The 16,714-nt window shown below is 42.8% G+C and overlaps 1 protein-coding gene across 4 annotated transcripts in view; it reads left to right on the forward strand.

The window, feature by feature from the left end:
* The window catches only part of FANCA (FA complementation group A), a 57,468-nt gene that overhangs the window by 40,121 nt on the left and 633 nt on the right, over positions 1–16,714 (forward strand). For 2 of the 4 annotated variants that reach the window (XM_034788259.1, XM_034788260.1), the window contains exons 28-42: positions 460–636; positions 1,822–1,895; positions 2,448–2,576; positions 4,153–4,243; positions 5,374–5,540; positions 6,133–6,238; positions 7,852–7,911; positions 8,406–8,510; positions 9,726–9,838; positions 10,791–10,932; positions 13,000–13,062; positions 14,582–14,687; positions 15,217–15,292; positions 15,920–16,076; positions 16,533–16,625. In XM_034788259.1, coding sequence (XP_034644150.1) covers positions 460–636; positions 1,822–1,895; positions 2,448–2,576; positions 4,153–4,243; positions 5,374–5,540; positions 6,133–6,238; positions 7,852–7,911; positions 8,406–8,510; positions 9,726–9,838; positions 10,791–10,932; positions 13,000–13,062; positions 14,582–14,687; positions 15,217–15,292; positions 15,920–16,076; positions 16,533–16,625 — 1,659 coding nt within the window. Of the gene's footprint in view, positions 1–459; positions 637–1,821; positions 1,896–2,447; positions 2,577–4,152; positions 4,244–5,373; positions 5,541–6,132; positions 6,239–7,851; positions 7,912–8,405; positions 8,511–9,725; positions 9,839–10,790; positions 10,933–12,999; positions 13,063–14,581; positions 14,688–15,064; positions 16,077–16,532; positions 16,626–16,714 lie in introns of those variants that run through there. The other 2 variants (XR_004647975.1, XM_034788261.1) reach the window with 2 other exon arrangements.

Raw genomic sequence — 16,714 nt, forward strand, 5'->3', positions numbered from 1 at the left:
TCATTTTTGTCCCGGATTCCATGATTTTCTTGATCTAATCCCCCCCCTTCTCCTCCACACACACAACCTATATTTTTTTTACAGTTTGAGATTTGTGTGTCAAGTAGCTGGGTAGCATGAGGAACAGCTAAACTGATGTAACTGAGACATTTTAGTTCTACCAAGTTAAATCCTGGTCTGTTTTGGAGGTTATTAGAGAGAAGACTAACAATCATACTGCTCCAATTCTAAGGACTGGACTCATGAACTCTGTGTTTTAGGGCCTGATTTTTAGTGACACCTCAACTTTGTTTCCATTTTCGCAAACACATTTTTGCCAAATAATTGAATAAAATACATTTTTGATAGAGTATCCTTGTTTCTTTCCACACTCACGACTTCACGTAATTGGTACTGCACAGGGGCTTTTTTTTTTTTAAATTGATGGCAATATGTAAGTTTCTGCTGTCTTTATTTTAGTTACAGTATGTTGTGCCACGGCTGAGCTTAGAGGCTCGAGGAATTGGCTGTGAGGAGGAAGCGCCTGAATTGTCCTGGAGGTCCCTCTCCTGTCCCTCTGTAAACTACACGCAAACCAGCCTCTGTTTATGGAAGCAAACACGCTTTCAAGAACTCTTGAAGGAGAAACCATTTCAGGTAATAGTCCTACCATCATACCATAATGCTAACTCTTCAGATCTGCGCTTTGGGATTTCCCAGCATAGATGCAATATTACTACTCTTTAGCAGCAATAGCTGCTCCCTGTAAAAGTTTATTATTTAGTCAGTGCTTGTACAACACTTTGAAGATGTGTACAACCAGATCTAAGCATTAAAAATTATCATTATCATCATCCCTGTAATCTACAGATAAGGTGCAGATAGGAGAAAAGACATGAGGCATTTTGGCTTTATAGAGAAATTGACAACAAAAAGTAGAGTAGGATATAAAGTGATAATGCAGAAATAGTACGGTGGAGGCTTTTTAATTATAACTGTACAATAAATATATTTATATCTCAGATGTATGCCTAACAGTTTAATCTTTTATAGAAACAGATCTATGAGAGGGCCAAATTTTTAAAAATGCTCATGAACTTTTCCTGGCACCCAATTTAAATCACGCAATCCCTTGAAGTGCACATGAACATTGGATTATTTGTGCACACCAGCACATGTGTCCCTGTATCAAGAAAAAATAGGGTAACACATTTCATAGATTTATTCCCTTTACCTCCGCTTGGGACAGTATCTGATGTGACAGTTCTTCTTTTATCTGATTTTTCATTAAAAAGATTCTTCTTTATTTAGAGAAGTCACGGGAGACCATGAATGGAGTATTGTTAGGTTTATTTCACATATTTTATTAGTTAAAATGGTCAATACAGTAAAGTACATTTCCAGGTGTAATATTTTGACTTTTACTTTGAACGGAATGTGTTTGATTAGGCTGCCTTACTTACAGGGTTTTTTTTTTTTAATTGTTGTTTGGTGGTTGTTGTTTTCGCCTTTGATTTATATTGCCATATGTTCCACACTGGTGTCCAGATATTGAGAACCTGGGCACATTAGCAGTGTTAAAGATGTGTGCTTTTAGTAGTCTCTGAAAACTAGTGGTGGCTTGGTTTAGATTTGCTAGGAGAATGCTCCGGGAACAGAAATGTTCTTGAGACTAAATGGGAACTGTTAATTTCCTATGCTGCTGCCATGTGAGAGAGACCGAGAGATCTTCATAATTGAGAGAGGGTGGCTGACCTCCTTTTGGTAACTCAGCTGTAGAAGTCATGTTTCCTTGCTGATCTTTTCTCTTTTTTTTGTGCTGAATCTCTGCATTTTCCCCAGTTATCTTTCCAAGAGTGGCTGCTGTTTGAGCTAGAAGTCCAGCCTGAGAAGGATATCCTTTCTGCTTCTGAAAGGTAAGTGCAGAACGGTCCTGTAAAAATGGAAGTAGTTTGAAAAGCGTTTCCAGTTAAGTCAGAAATATTAGAGAAGGTCCTAAGCCTCGAGTTTGATGACAATGTAAATAAATTGTCTGGCTTGGGGTGTGAACTTCTAATGCCCCCACATCTCAAACAAGAGCTCAAAGTATGTTAGAAATGATGGGTTTGGCTTCCCTTGAGGAAGTTATCCAAGGTAACAGTTGACCTCCACAGAATTCACTAGAACATCTTTCTATCTCAGGACTTTCCCATGCCCAGAAGCAAGAGATGGTTGTTACAGGCCAGCCTGCAAGCACTATATGCCCAGCCTCATCACGTCTCTGGATTGTTAAAAGTCCCTCAAGGGAGCTGTTAGTTTTTAATCTGTTTCTCTAGCGGCAATCACTTTCTAGTTTCATGTAGATTTATCATATATGCAGGTCTGTGGGGCAACCTTCTTTCTGCCATTCCATTTGACTTGGTGTACTGTGTTCTCTTTAGAACAATGGACAGGAAGCACTAAAATTCTTCCATTGTTCAATACTGCAGGCAGGACTTCCATTACTGGGCATTGTACCAGTGGTATCTTCCAGCATCCTCTGCTTCTGGAGGCTGTGATGGAAACCTGGAAAAGGCATGTGCCATTCTTATTGGTACAATTCTGGATTTCTCCCAAAGGTACTTTCTCACATGAATACACTTGCACAGCAGTGACAGTTTTACTGTGAATATGGAACCTAACAGGGTGGAGCAGCATTTGACTCTGTACCCATAGCATAGTTAGGAAAGGTTTATATGTTGGGTTTTAATGCACACATAGAGCCACTTAATTCTAGCTGAGTCTCATTGACTCAAGCCAGAGCAATGTCATAGAATGTTGCCCCTCTCTCACTTCTTCATAATGGGTATGGGGGGTGATTCGATACATCTGTATGACTAGAGCATACATTCCTGTACACCACAATGTGTTTGCACTATCATTAAGACTTCTTTAGAAAAAAAAATTAATTTTATAAAATCTTATGAATGTTAATACTTCATTTCATAATTAAACATTTAAAGTTGTTCACCTGATTAGCTGAACGCTTTGAACCCCCTGCTTTTGGGTAAGAAGTACCTTGTTTCTTAGTACTAAAGTACTTACCCACGATTTAATACTTTGTACTATCCGAGGACGCTTCTGTGGCAGCCAGCATAATCCCCTCCTGTGACTATTGCTGAGATGGGAATCCCAAAGGCTGCTGCAGAAACCCTTTAAAGTTTGAGTACAAGAAATAGGCCTCTTCCCTCGCTATTCCCCACGGAACACCACTCAATACTGTGCACGGATCTTGCCATTCACCTTGTATAGTCTCTGCAGCACATGATAGTGTCATATTCCTGGTCAGGATGCTCTTCCAGTCCCCCAAGTGCACCCGTTTCAAGTGTCAGACCCGCACCTCCACTTCTCTTCGAGGTGGGATGCTGCACTCCAACCACTGTCCCACTGTGTCTCCAGGTTACACCTTCCTGGTGCCAGCCATGTAGCCAGTGCAGTAACAATATGCAGTGACACTAAAGCAGTTTCTCCAAAACCAAGTATGATTTATTTTGCCCCAATGGTACACAGAACTGAGAACAATAGATTTAAACATCATAAAGCATATTGTCTTACCTATGTTTCGCATTCCCCTCAAGCCTCTAGGTAGACATAACTTTAGACTTGGTGTGTCTCATTCTCTCTGGGCACTAAGTACAGCTAGCTTGCTGCAAACCATGGCTCTCAGATAAATCTGTGTGTCAGCCTTGCTGCTTCCTGGCTCTGTCCCTCTGTCGGCTTCAGCTGAGCTGATCATTTCCTCCCTCTCTTTCTGCCAGAAGTGCACCCCCCCTTTTTTTTTAATCCCCTCACCACCTTTTGATCTCTTCCCTAGCCTTGGGAAGAGGAAAACGTCCTAATTTGGATGGTGCCAGCCAGATAGCCTCCTTCCCTCCATTGATGGCTCAGCCACTGTTGTTTGAAGTGGGTACCAGAGAGACTGTCTTATCTGTGTCATTGTTTAACTCTTCCTGGGTTCCTTAACAACTCCTCTTTCCAGCCTCCTTTCATTTTACTATATGCATTCAGTTAGGCATAAATATAAAATCGAACAGGGAAACCAAGTTTACATAATGTTAATGAGAAATAATGCAGACATTTTCCCAGTTTGTTACAGGTAGGGTCACTGAAAATATATAAACAGGGATAGTCATCAGGAGTCTCTCTTAATTCCAGGTCAGAGTTGGACAACTGTGGCCAATTGGAGAAGTCAGAGTTTTCCGTTCATAACAGGACAGTCAATCCTGATATTCTCTGCAGATTACAGGTGATTTTAGATTGATACAAATCCATATGCCAGATCCATGAATTTGGCATGACAAAATCTTTTCTAAAACTTCAGTGTACAGAAGACAGTCCTCAATGTTTAGATATTATGATTGGTGATCTGGATACCCAAAGATAAATCAGTCAGAATATTTTCTCCACTGCTTTAGTGTGTTAATTCACATGTCCTTAAGGTGCTAGAACCGTCCAACCTGCCTTGTTACAAGCTGTGAGAAAAACACAGCTTTTGAAAATGTGCAAGCAGCCAGTCTTGAATTCTAGATTATGACAGTTTGCATTACATGTTGAATTACATTTACAAAAGTGGAATTCTGTTAAAAGAATTGATTTTTGGTCATTGGTTCACCCCCTCTTCCCCCCCTTTATTAATATACTTACATGCAGGTTCTTGAAGTAGTTTCCCAAATTAGCCTTGCAGAGAAGCAAGGTCTCCATCTTGCAAAGATAAAGTGAGTTCTACTAGGCATTTTAGTACCATGGCAGCTCTTCTATTCATATTGTTTCTAATTAGCTGTCAAGCTAGTCAAGTTACATATCTGCCTGCACCTGACTGGTATTCAAAGGTACAAATCTATCTTTCCACTGAAGATGTCAAAGAAACTAACTTTTAATCTGGTCCTTCCTGATCCCACAGATCAATATAAACAAGACAGAACACACACAAGCACTCTTGGAATCTGGCTTTTGGAAAGTGAAATGTAATTCATATAGCCACCTAATCACTTCAGGCACTGAATAATCAGGAAAACTGTTTTCCACTGAAACTGGGGAATCAAACTTCCGAGAAATGCACATTTAGTAGAGTATGTTTTACAAGCACCAATGTGCTTTACAAAGCCAAAACGTAAAGAAACAAAGTAGGTTCAGAAGAATAAGTTGGAAACTGCATGCTGGATAGATGTAGTGTTCAGAAGGGTGAACTCTCTCACTTCAGGGGTTGTTGAGGGAGTTCTGTCACTTCATTGTGTATATATCCAGGGCTGGGATTTCTGGGCACTTGTGCAGTTGCTGTAAATCTAAAATCACCTGAGTCACTGATACCGTGGGGTGAAAGAGGATTTGAAATGCAGTCTGATGTAAAATTCTGACCAATTTCTTTCTCCCATCCAGGAAATGGTACTGGAGCTGGGGTGTAGGAAGACTTCACCCACTGGCTGCTGGAATGACAAGGGACACTTCCTATTTAGGATTTTCCAGGAAAGGTTAAAAACTATAGGAAATGGCTCTGCTGTTGGTGAACAGCTACTGAGGCAGCAGGAAGTGCTACTGCAAAAAAGGTAAAATACCAACAGGATGCCAGAATGAGAAAAACTTATCTGATAAAGCTACTTTCAGAAACTCAACTACACTGCACAACCGCAATGAAATAATTGTACATCCATTTTCCTAAAGGGTGATAATTCAGGTGGGAATATATTGCATATGTTTACTGGTTTAGTGTGATAATCTTGTGGTGTGAGGTGTTTATTCCCTAACACCCCCCGGTATTCGAGCTCTCACTCAACACAACACACTTAGCTAAAGGAATTCAACTTCCTGGACCTGCTATTTACAACCATCACCGCTTGTTTTGGTCACAATAACAGGCTTTACTTCCCACTGGGGATGAGAAGGGAACTCCACAGTTTCTAAAGTCATTGTTAGTGTGTCTTCAAAATGCTCTGAATATTTTATTGAAACACCGAATCCATTTCTGGCCACATGGAAAAATCCCCAATGAGTAATCTTTACATTTCCTACTAGCAGATGTTTAAGGAATTGAGTCTTGGGAAGTTCTCTAAATTCTACTGAAAATCAAAGTCAGGTTTAATATGACCAGAGCTCTGTTCTGTCCTCTTCTTGACTGCATGTTTTTAAATTTTACTTTAGGATTCTGTTGAGTCTCCCTCCATCAGTTCTCATCATGATGGGTCGAAGAGGAAAGAAAATGACCTTGGATTGTGAAGATTTCTTTCATTTTGTAAACACTGAGCTGGTGTGTACAATTTCTCCAACAGTAGCAAGTTTGGTATTTGCTCTGCATAGGGGTCTTAAACTTGAGAGTAGGGCATGGAGAGGAGATCAAACACCATCATACTTGAAAGCAGGAAATCTGTCATTGTGTGGGAACCTCAGACAACCTATGCTGCAGATGTCCAGATACCTGGAAAAGTTTTGTGGTGTTGTGAACCTTGCCAATGACTGATACTATAGTATTCCTTGTGTGCTTTTTCTCTGTGGCAGAATGCACTCAGAGTAAGTTTGTCGGGATGCACAATGAGTATGTTATGCTGATGAGAGAGGGCTCTTTGGAAATACTATATAAAGATTTGGTCTGATGAAGTCATCTGCCACTTTGTTGGATGTAGTGAATATCCCACAGATGGGTGCATATCTGAGTAAAATCACTGATCAGCAGTTTAGACTTTTGACCACAATGTTTTAACCAATTTGTGAACAATAGGACAACTATTTTCAGTTTTGTGACCTTGTTTAAGTCAGGTTGAGTAGAGTAAAGTATACAAAGAATTTTAGAAGGGGGAGTCCTTCGGGCTATACCCATTTTATTTTTTTTATTCCATCCCTCAATTATAGGTCACTTGTTGACAGGCTCCAGGAGCCATAACAACTCTTCTTGTTGCCATTAGAAGAGTCGTTAAGAGCATTTGAAGTAGATAAATCTGCAGCATTCCCTGGTGGCCTGGAAGTGAGAGACTGAGCTTGTATCCCAGGGCTGGTCTTCACTATGGGGAGATCAACGCTGCTGGAATTGATGCAGCAGGGATCGATTTTTAGCGGGTCTAGTGAAGACCCGCTAAATCAACGGCAGAGCGCTCTCCGGTTGACCCCAGTACTCCAGCTTTCTGAGAAGAGTAAGGGAAGTCAACCAGAGAGCATCTCCTATCGACGCAGCACAGTGAAAACACCGGGGTAAATCAACCTAAGCTACGTTGACTCTAGCTATGTTATTCACATAGCTGGAGTAGCATAACTTAGATCAGCTTATCCCCATAGTGAAGACAAGCCCGAAGTCTCTGATTTCCCTGATGCCTCAGAGCATTGAGCCAGGTCCCTGCCATATATATGGAAATTCAGAGCTATCATAAGTTAATTTTCCATCTTTAAAACGGTGAGAAATTTTTAAACATCTTAGTATTTGACATAAAACAATAGCTTCATAATGGTTGTGCCATCAGCTTCTGGGGGTCTCTTCCTTTTATATTCTTCTGCTGTTAATCAGCTTTATTTACTTTACTTGGCTAATGATCCCTTGCAAACCACCTGTATCTCTGTCCCTGCATAGGTGGAGCAAGAGAAATCCACTCATCCAAACAATGTCACTCTGCCTAAAAGCAGTTCTAGCATCTACAGTATGCAATAAGCAGCATTATCTGTGTTACTGTCTGGTGATAGGAAATTGCAAAGCACTGTCTAGTGACTGACGTTGCTTCACGGGAGAAATGAAGTCCTGAGTGGGGACTCTAAGGGGAACAAGTAACTGGACTTTCAGAAAGGTTTATTCTGTACTGTCAGACCTACCCCTATTGTGAAATACTGCCAAATCTGTGACCCACTGAGTAAATTCTTGTCTGTCTTATTCTGTTACAGAGAAACATTTGTTACAGAGGATGTGCACTCTCCTATGACATCACGGCTCACTTCTTAAGGGTAACTGGTAGTTTAATCTTTCCCCTCCATTTCTCACACAATGCAAAGACTGAAATTGTTTGCAAGGAAACAGTTTGCTGTCTTTCACACTAGTATCCTGATCTGCCACTATTACTAGAACTGGAATGTGCATTTATTTGTGCAATGGTTTTGAGAACCCAAAATAGGAACTTTATGTAAATGTAAAGTCCACAAACAAATATTCTGAACTGTGGCTGTGGAAGAGGAGTGATGGCTGTAAATATTGCATAGGAACTGGTGAAACGTGTGAGGGATTGGTCTGCAGGTGTTGAAGTTTTATTGAACTATTATAAGTTTTAGCTAATTTTTCACAGTAGGAGAAAACTAGGTTCAGGGTAGGTTTGTGGGGGTGATTTCCCTTCTGAATAATGCTGAGTCCTACAGCTGGTTTTTATTCGTTGACAACATATGGGTTTGAAATGTATAGGAAAGAGAGATTATTATGCAGTCACATTGTACTTCCACTTCTCCAGGGTCTGCTGAATGCCAGTTTGGATTATGAGGAATCAGCACAAGCGGTTAATGATGTTTTGAAAACATGTCGAACCAAGTGTCCCATTATCATTTCTTCTGCAGTGGTAAATGTTCTTAATTATATTTCCTATTTTAAGTACTGGCTCCAAAATATGATGCCGACTGTAAATTAGTTTAGAATGTGATGGTGGGGGGGCGAGGGGTATGGGAGATGGAAGGGAATATTTTATGTATTGATATTTTGGTTAATTTACAATAAGACATTACATTGTCTTGACACATATAGGTACATATCGTAATACAAAATTAACAATATTCAGCAATGTATTGCATTTTGACCATATATTGTTCTATCATTTCCTTTTTTCCCTAGAATTATTTAGACACAACCTTAACATGGAGGGTGTGTGTGTGTGTGTGTGTTGTCACAGTTCAGGGCAACTGCACCTGTATTTTCCCCCCCAGTGGTCCAGCAAAAGCATCCACTCTGAGGCATCTGGCTCCGCAGCTGTTGCCTTTTTTTTCCATCTCATTCCCTTCGGACCAGATATTTCCAGGCTGCAAAGTTCTCTGCTTTCCTTGTGTTATTCCCAGCAGAGACAGGCTGCCCAAGTACATCTGTTTGCCTTCTCTTCAGAGACTCATAAGAGTGATTGTCAACCATTCTAAGTTCAAGTAGATGCAGCCGTGTATTCCATTAGGTGGGTGCACTCCCGATGCACCAATGCAGGAGAATTTTGCCTCCCAGTACTCATAGAGGGGGTGGCACTCATGCCTCATGGCTATATCCCCCTTCCCTAGCTATATGAGGCTGTGCTGACTCAACCCCCTTCAGTTCCTCCTTACCACCCATGGGGGCTGTCAGCTCTGTCTGTTTTTCATCTCACAAGTCCTCTATTTTAGTGATTAATTTGTTTCTAGTTGTATATAGTTAATTAGTATCCTTAATATAGTGTTAGTGTTAGCTTTAGTTTAAGTATTTCCTTGGTGATGCCCTCACCAGGATGTGATGCTGTCTGGAGTGGTTTGCGACCATGAGTGCCAACCTCAGGACAGACTGCATCATCCTCTGTATGGCTGAAGGTAGGCTGAGAAAAAAAAATCCCTTCTTAGTGACTCCTGTTGTAAGAAGCAGGAATGGGCAGCTAGTAACTTGCTGTTTAACAAACACAAGACCACAAAATTGCAAAAAAGTATCTTCAGGGGTGTTCTAGATGCAATATATCCTGGCCCATCTACCAAACGTAGCTACCCTGGTCTCACTCTGCTGACTCCCTGTGCTGCGATTGCTAACTTTCTTGGTTTCCAATGTTTTCCAGCTGTGGTGGCTGAGGTTGGAGCCAGTGCTTTGCTCCCAGTGGAAAAGGCTGTTTGGGGCTCCACTTGCACAGGAATTGCAGAGACTGAGGAAATGCCAGCATTCTGCTACTAGGTAAGGCTGAGGAGCCTGAATATCGGATTGTAGGCAGAAATGAGAATGCTTTCGAGGCAATTTATCTTTCTGTGGAAAAATGAAGTGTGCGAGCCGACTCTCTGAAACCGATTGCTGGGTTTTCCACTGACAGTATGACATGCTAAGGGGGACGGGGTTTGCAGGCCAGCTTTATACATAGATTCATTTGTGGATTTTAAGGCCAGAAGGAACCATTATAATCTCTTAGTCTGGCCTCTTGCATAATGCATGCTAGAGAATTTCACCATTTCATCTTGGGAGGGTGCCAAGCAGTAGAGGAAAATATAGGTCCTTTGTGGAATAGAATAGAAGACAAGAGTTATTAGACAACAGAGACGGGAAAATAGCCTTGTGCAGTGGCAGTGAGTCAAATTCATTGACATTATAGTGCCCTTTTTACCCGTGATTTGGTGGATCCTCTCTCTGATCCTCCCAGTTTTCATGAACCCTCATATTGGTGCTGTGCTGCACATCTGTTGACTCTCCCCCAAACACCACTACTCCCTCCTATTCAGGGTACCGAGGCTTTCCTGACTTACAGCAGTAGATGGGCAGAAGTGGAGACTCATATATTTGACACTTCTAGTTGATGGCCCTTGTAGGCAATAACTGGATGCTCCCATTCTGATAATCGTACTAGTCTTAAAAGCTAAAATAATAGATTTTTTTGAATTAGAAAGTTTGTGACTGAACCATCCCCAGACCTGATCTTTGGGCAGGTGGGATTGTGGCCATACCAAACCCTTGGTCAAATATTTTGGACAACTGCCTATATGTAGGAAAAGTTGGGGAAAAGAGGTCTCCCAGGCAGAAAGGCCTTGTCTCTTGATCCCTTACTCTATTGTGGCCTTGAGTAGAGGCCATGATTTCTCTCCTCACTCTCACCCATGGGTTTCCCTCTCCTGAATGATTACGTTGTTTTCATCCCCAGCTTCCTCTCTTTAGAAGCAGAATTTTCCCTCTCTGATACACCCTGGATTTCTGCGGCCTTTCTACACTTCACTTGTCAACAGCAAGCAGCACATGGAAGAATGAGAGACGTACTGAAGAGAGTGGGGTCCGACACAGAGCAGGCAAGACTAGACAGCTTTAATTCTTTGCAGTTCTCTATTTGCAATTATTCTTAAACCATTAGTAAATATAAACTTGATTTTTATTTATTTATATCTATTTTATTTTTTATAACACTAAGAGAAATGACTGCCCAGTGCTGTTGTCTTGTCCCTTGTAAACCTTGTTGTTAAATCTGGTTTCTGGGAGGGATGTGGTGCTCAATTCCCTCTTCTTCCCCTCCCACCCCCATGGGTAAAGTTGTGTCCATTTGTATAAATCAGCATGTTGGAATTTTCTGATAAGTGAAAAGAAGAAAGAAAACTCTTCCCCACACACTCCAAAACCAAAAGCCAGGGGAGAGTGCTGAGAAGATAGCTGGGACCAGTGGGGCTGCAAGTCTCCTGCCTGTTTAAGGCAGTATTGGTGAATTCTGAAAGGACTTCCAGCTTGGCCTGCTCTGCTAGGAGGTTGATGGCTGAGAAGTGTACACAGCACATGAATAGGGGCACTCTGCAACCCTGAGAGGAGGAATTTTCCCATGGGTGGCTGCCATTTCCCCCAATTTACTCGGTGTCCTTGGTGCACAAGGATGGTCACTTTCCATGTGGAGAGGAAAAAGAAACAGCTGCACAATCAGAGCGGTTTAGTATTTTTTCAGGGGAAAGGAGTTGCTGTAGCCCCGACCTTTTTTAAATTACAGTGTGTTCTCTCAATGCAGTGAAGTTCTTGGCAAAATCTTTTTATATTGACAATTTGCATTTCAAAATATACAACAAAATTATCCCTGTACAGGTAGTAACTTACATGAGTGGGAAATGAGCAGTCCTGCCTTTTCCTGCCATTGGGTCAATGATTACTACTATTGCTAGTTACGTACATTGTGGTAGCTCTGAGGCCCTAGTTAGGGATGAGAGCCCCGTTACACTGCGTACTGACCACACATGAAATAAAAGACACCTCCTGTCTGAGTTCACAATTTAAACATATGGTGAAGACAAACAGGAGGAAGAACAGGGTAACAGTGAAGTGAGTGAGTTTGGCTAAATGAATAGCAGTCAAAACAAACTGCCTAGCCACTGATCTAGGGTCAAATCCTCCTCTCTTACAGCAGGACAACTGCCCTGACTTCAGTGGAGTTGCTCAGGTGTAATTGTGAGAAGAATTGTTTCCACTGTGTACAGGGTTGGCGTTGTGCTGTGCAGCTAGAGAACCATCCTGTCATGTGAAGCTGGAGTGTGGTGGTTGGATCAGTTAGCCCCGTCTAGGAATGAAACAGTGTGGTGTTAATTTTAGGGGAGTTCCATATACCTCATTCCTATTTAGTCCTGGCTTGTTAGCACATTATTTATATTTTTCCTCATTCTGTCTCTCTGGGTCTGTTGGATTTCAGTGGAGTTAAAAGGTGCACACCTGCTTTTTCCCCTCAGATATCCTAGTCTACATATGTTGTACATAAATCTTTTTGGCTGGTTCAGCTGTCAAATTTCTTAGAAGGGAGGAGGCCTGGGTTCCTATTTGAATAATGACACAAGTGAAAATCAGGGTTGGGTCCTGATCACAAAACCACCCCCCAGTTTTATCTGAATGGCAGAGCCCCAGAACAGGACTAATAGGCTTGTTGTATGGTAGGACTGAGGGTACTGCCAGAGGTGGGAGGGGTGCTTAGTATGTGCTTGCAATATGCCTTTGCTTGGGCAGTACTGTCCCTTCCGCAGCTTCCCGAGTGTTGAAGATCACTTACATCTGTGGATTTGGGGAAGGTTGTCGATTCTGACTTTCAATGAGCCTCATTCCTGCTGTTAAGAATTATGTGATGAATATGGAGTTTCTTCTTAAGAAGAAATGGACTGTGGCTTCAAGACTTCCAGTCACTGCTACCCCCGTTTCACCTGCCGTATCCGCTTCCAGAGTGCTGTGTAGCCTTGGGGCCCTCTTGAGCCACAGTCTTCCTGGAAAGAATCCCACTGCTCGTAACCAACCCAGGAAAGCCTCGGGACGTGTTTGCGGTGCTTCCTTCATGAATGGAATGTACACCCTTCAAGTCAATACTGATGCTATAAGTAATGTACAGCCTCTTTCACTTGTAGCTCCTAGTGTGCCTGCTGTTCTTTTCACTCATGGATCTCATCTTGACCAGATTAGCACCAAAGGTAAATCCCAATCCCTGTCTCATTACACTGTATGGGTTTAAAAAGGCTGGTTTGCCACCTAAAAATCCCTTAAGCCAGCACTACCAAGCCTGCTGGAGGAGAGAGTAAAGAATGTCCCAGGCAGAGCATGATGGAAGTCCTTGCTCTCTCCTGCCTTGTTCATAAGCCAAACACAGCAGCCCTCCTTTAATTATGACACCACCTTCCCCACCATGTTAGTATTTAATGTGTGTCTTCCTGGCTGACTCACTGTCTATAGACCTTCCCATTCAGTGGACTTTATGCCTCACTCACCTACCTACTGCTTGAACTAATACAAATAATGCGGCTTAGCCTTTGTCTAGCATTTTGCATTTATTATTGGTCACTTTCCATAGGGCAGGAGTGTCACAGAGTATTGGGGGACTCCGGGCCCTGCACCCCCGGCTTCCTGCGATTCACCATGACTCTCAGCCAGCCAGTAAAGCAGAAGGTTTATTTGGATGACAGGAATACAGTCCAAGACAGGTCTTGCAGGCACAGACAACAGGGCCCCCCCCCAGTTAGGTCCAACTTGGGGTCCCAGGGCATGCCAGCCCACCCCCCTTTGGGGGGTCAGAGCCATCTCTGCCTCCCAGCCATCTCTCCAGCCTGCTTCCAGCACTCTCCTTTTAGCCCCCCTCCTACAGCCTTTGTTCAGTTTCCCGGGCCCCGGAGTCACCTGACCTCCAACCCCTCTGGGTTCTCATGTTACAAGCTCAGGTATGTTCCCTCGGGCAGATCCCATCCCCCGATGCAGACCATCCTAGTCACACTCCCCTGTCAGCATTCACACACCCCAGCAAGAACAGTCCCAGTTCGTCACAAGGAGATAATGTCCCAAAGAGGGAGAAGAATCCCTGTCCTGACAATCTAACAACGCAGACCAAACAGAGAGGTTAGGGACCATAGCAGCTGGATTACTTTGTGCAACAAGGTTTTGGGGAATTATTTTTAAGGGAAGGTATTTGGCAAAGGTTGATCTGAGAGGCTGTTCCAAGCAGAGGGGTGATGTGAAAGGAGGCTTGGAGACAAACTGGTCAGGAGAGACGCATGAACGGTGGGAGAAGATGGGGTAGAACTGGAGAATGCTGTCTGAATGTTAACTAATGCCCATAATGCTCTGTGAAATAAGTGGTGACATTCCCCCTTTGAAAGATGCTGAGGGGAAGTGACTTGCCCAAGGCTACGTGCCGAGAACTGTTTGGAAATGCTTTGGTCATAGGCTGGTCCTTGCTGTTACTTTTTCTACAGCTTTTGATAAACCGCTGGTTACAGCATGCTTTCTGCCTTGGTCCAGGGGGATCTGGAGCCTCTGGAATTAGCATCAATGCATTTGACTGTAGAGAGGTGGAGGAAGGCTCTATCTGTGCCTTTAGTTGTACTAATGCTGGCACTGACACCGCACTTGATAAACATCACTATTACTAGGGCAGTTCTTTGTTTGAAATGTAACCACAATTCAGTAAGGGGTGTGCATGTTCTTTTCTGAAATATACAGCAAGGGACAGAGGTTCAAAAATCTTTGGAATGCTGCCTGGAGATCCTTGGATGCTTGGAAGAGCAAGGCATATCCTGGCTAGCTCTCTTTCATTCAGCAGAGAAAGGTGAGTAGAACTCTCCTCCCCAACTTATGGGAATGCAAAATTTGGTACCAGGTGCTTTAAGGGATTACCTTTTGGGTCTGGTGAATATATTTGTCTGAAAGAGCCTCTCCACCCTGTAAGCAACATAGAGAAAACCGTCCCCTTTGGGGCATAAAGAAACTCTTCTGACTCTAGGTTTTCACATGGTAGCACTTTGACTTTTATCAGCTGCTGTGTCGAGGCAGGAGCCCAGTGAAGGGTTGCCAGATCTTCACTGAATGTAACAAATTGCTGTTTCGAGTCCAAACAGTTTAAACCTCACAGTAGCTGACAATCAGTATGAATACTGTGCCACCTGCTAGAGACAGGCTTGAAAACCATCACGCACTCCTCCACAGGAGTGACCTGATCCAAATGTCAGATTATGTACTGTCTCCAGCTGTTGCCTGGAAGGAACTATGCCCAGCATCTGCACTGCTGTAGAAGTACCTGGAGAGACCTAATGATGATCTAAGACATTTTACCCTTCTCCTGTCTTTGGATATTGCAGACCGTGGACCTTATCAAATTCTACACAGGGCAGCCTCAGACCAATACATCAGCCTGTTACCTATTGCATTTTACAGGTAACAACAAAAAATGTTAAGGGAATTGTTTATGGGAGAAGAAAGTAGTTGGCTGCTCACATGCCCATTTCTAAGCAATTCTAGTCATGTTCTGTGATCGAGTCGAGCTTAGACGAGTGTGTACACAGGGAGAGAATTCCTAATGGGGATAGTGTGATTGCCATGAGTTTGGGATGGCTGTATTATGCCAAGGCAAAGAGACTCCACCCAACCTGGCTGGGATGGCCACTTCAGGCGCAGCCAGTGTCTTATGGGTGAAACAAACTCTTAACTTGCTAAACTAAGAACACTTGTAACCCTCTGAAAGCCAATGCTACTTCTGTTTGATAGTCCATGAAAGCTTTCCCTGCCCTTCAGGACCTTCTTGAAATCTTACTGTTTTCATCAACTCAGCAGAACTGATTTCCAGATGGTGTGATTCCATCTTCTCTTGCTAGAAGTGTCCATTCACACTTCCCAGTGTTCCAAGGGGTGGGAGTAGTGTCCAGTGCCGAATACAGCAAGTCTGATGGTGAAAATGCTGGTTGCACCTTTGCCCCTAATGTGTTTAAAGATGTATAGTGAGATGCTGTTGAGGGGCTTCCTCTTGCACTGTACTCATTCTATATCTTGTGTGATTCCCTCTAGCCTTACCCCCTGCTTTCACCAAAACCTACTTAACCGAGAGCAAACCTTCCTTTATGTTGCTGTTGACATGTATACCCAGCTGCTTCGACTCTACCTAGAAGGGGAGAATCCTCGGAGATCAGATCAGGGGGGACAAAGCCTACACAGCGTGAAACACGTGAGTGGTGGTCATTCTCTTCTCTTACCTAACTGAATTTTACTTGAAAGCCTCCTAGCCACAAGACCATTTATTCCCTTGCCTGTACAAAGTAGATTTGCTTTGTGAAATGGCTGACATACCGGTGATACTTGTACAGTACCCAACCCAGGGGGGCTCTGAGATTGGTTAAGGCCTGGAGGTGCCAAAGTCATACAAATAATTGCCAGTGTGGCATAAAAGAATGATCAGGTTGGAGTGCCATCATAAGATAAACATGCCCATTAACCTTGCTATTAGAGGACCTTAGAGTGCACTTTAATTTTAAACATGGTGAAGTTCTGTACCTAATCTGTAAATAGGATAAATTTAAAGTACCTAAGCCACTTGTAAAAGTCAACAGTCTTTTAATAAAGATGAAAGTGAGGATTTCAAGTGACTTTGCTTTCTGTCCTGAACTTGATGTCTTTTCACTAGGTGGATTCTTTAGAGGTGATAACTAAGGCTCGTCAATTTCTGCTACATTCAATTGCATGGTGCCCTAAAAAGAGCTTTACACACATACAACAGGTATGCTAAGTCCACCTCCTTTTCACTTTTATCAAGTCCTTGTAAGCTCCTGCCTACCCTCCATTTAGTGTCAGCATGCATGCAGCCCT

Source organism: Trachemys scripta, chromosome 13 (assembly GCF_013100865.1).
Source record: "Trachemys scripta elegans isolate TJP31775 chromosome 13, CAS_Tse_1.0, whole genome shotgun sequence".
NCBI classification, from domain to species: domain Eukaryota; kingdom Metazoa; phylum Chordata; order Testudines; family Emydidae; genus Trachemys; species Trachemys scripta.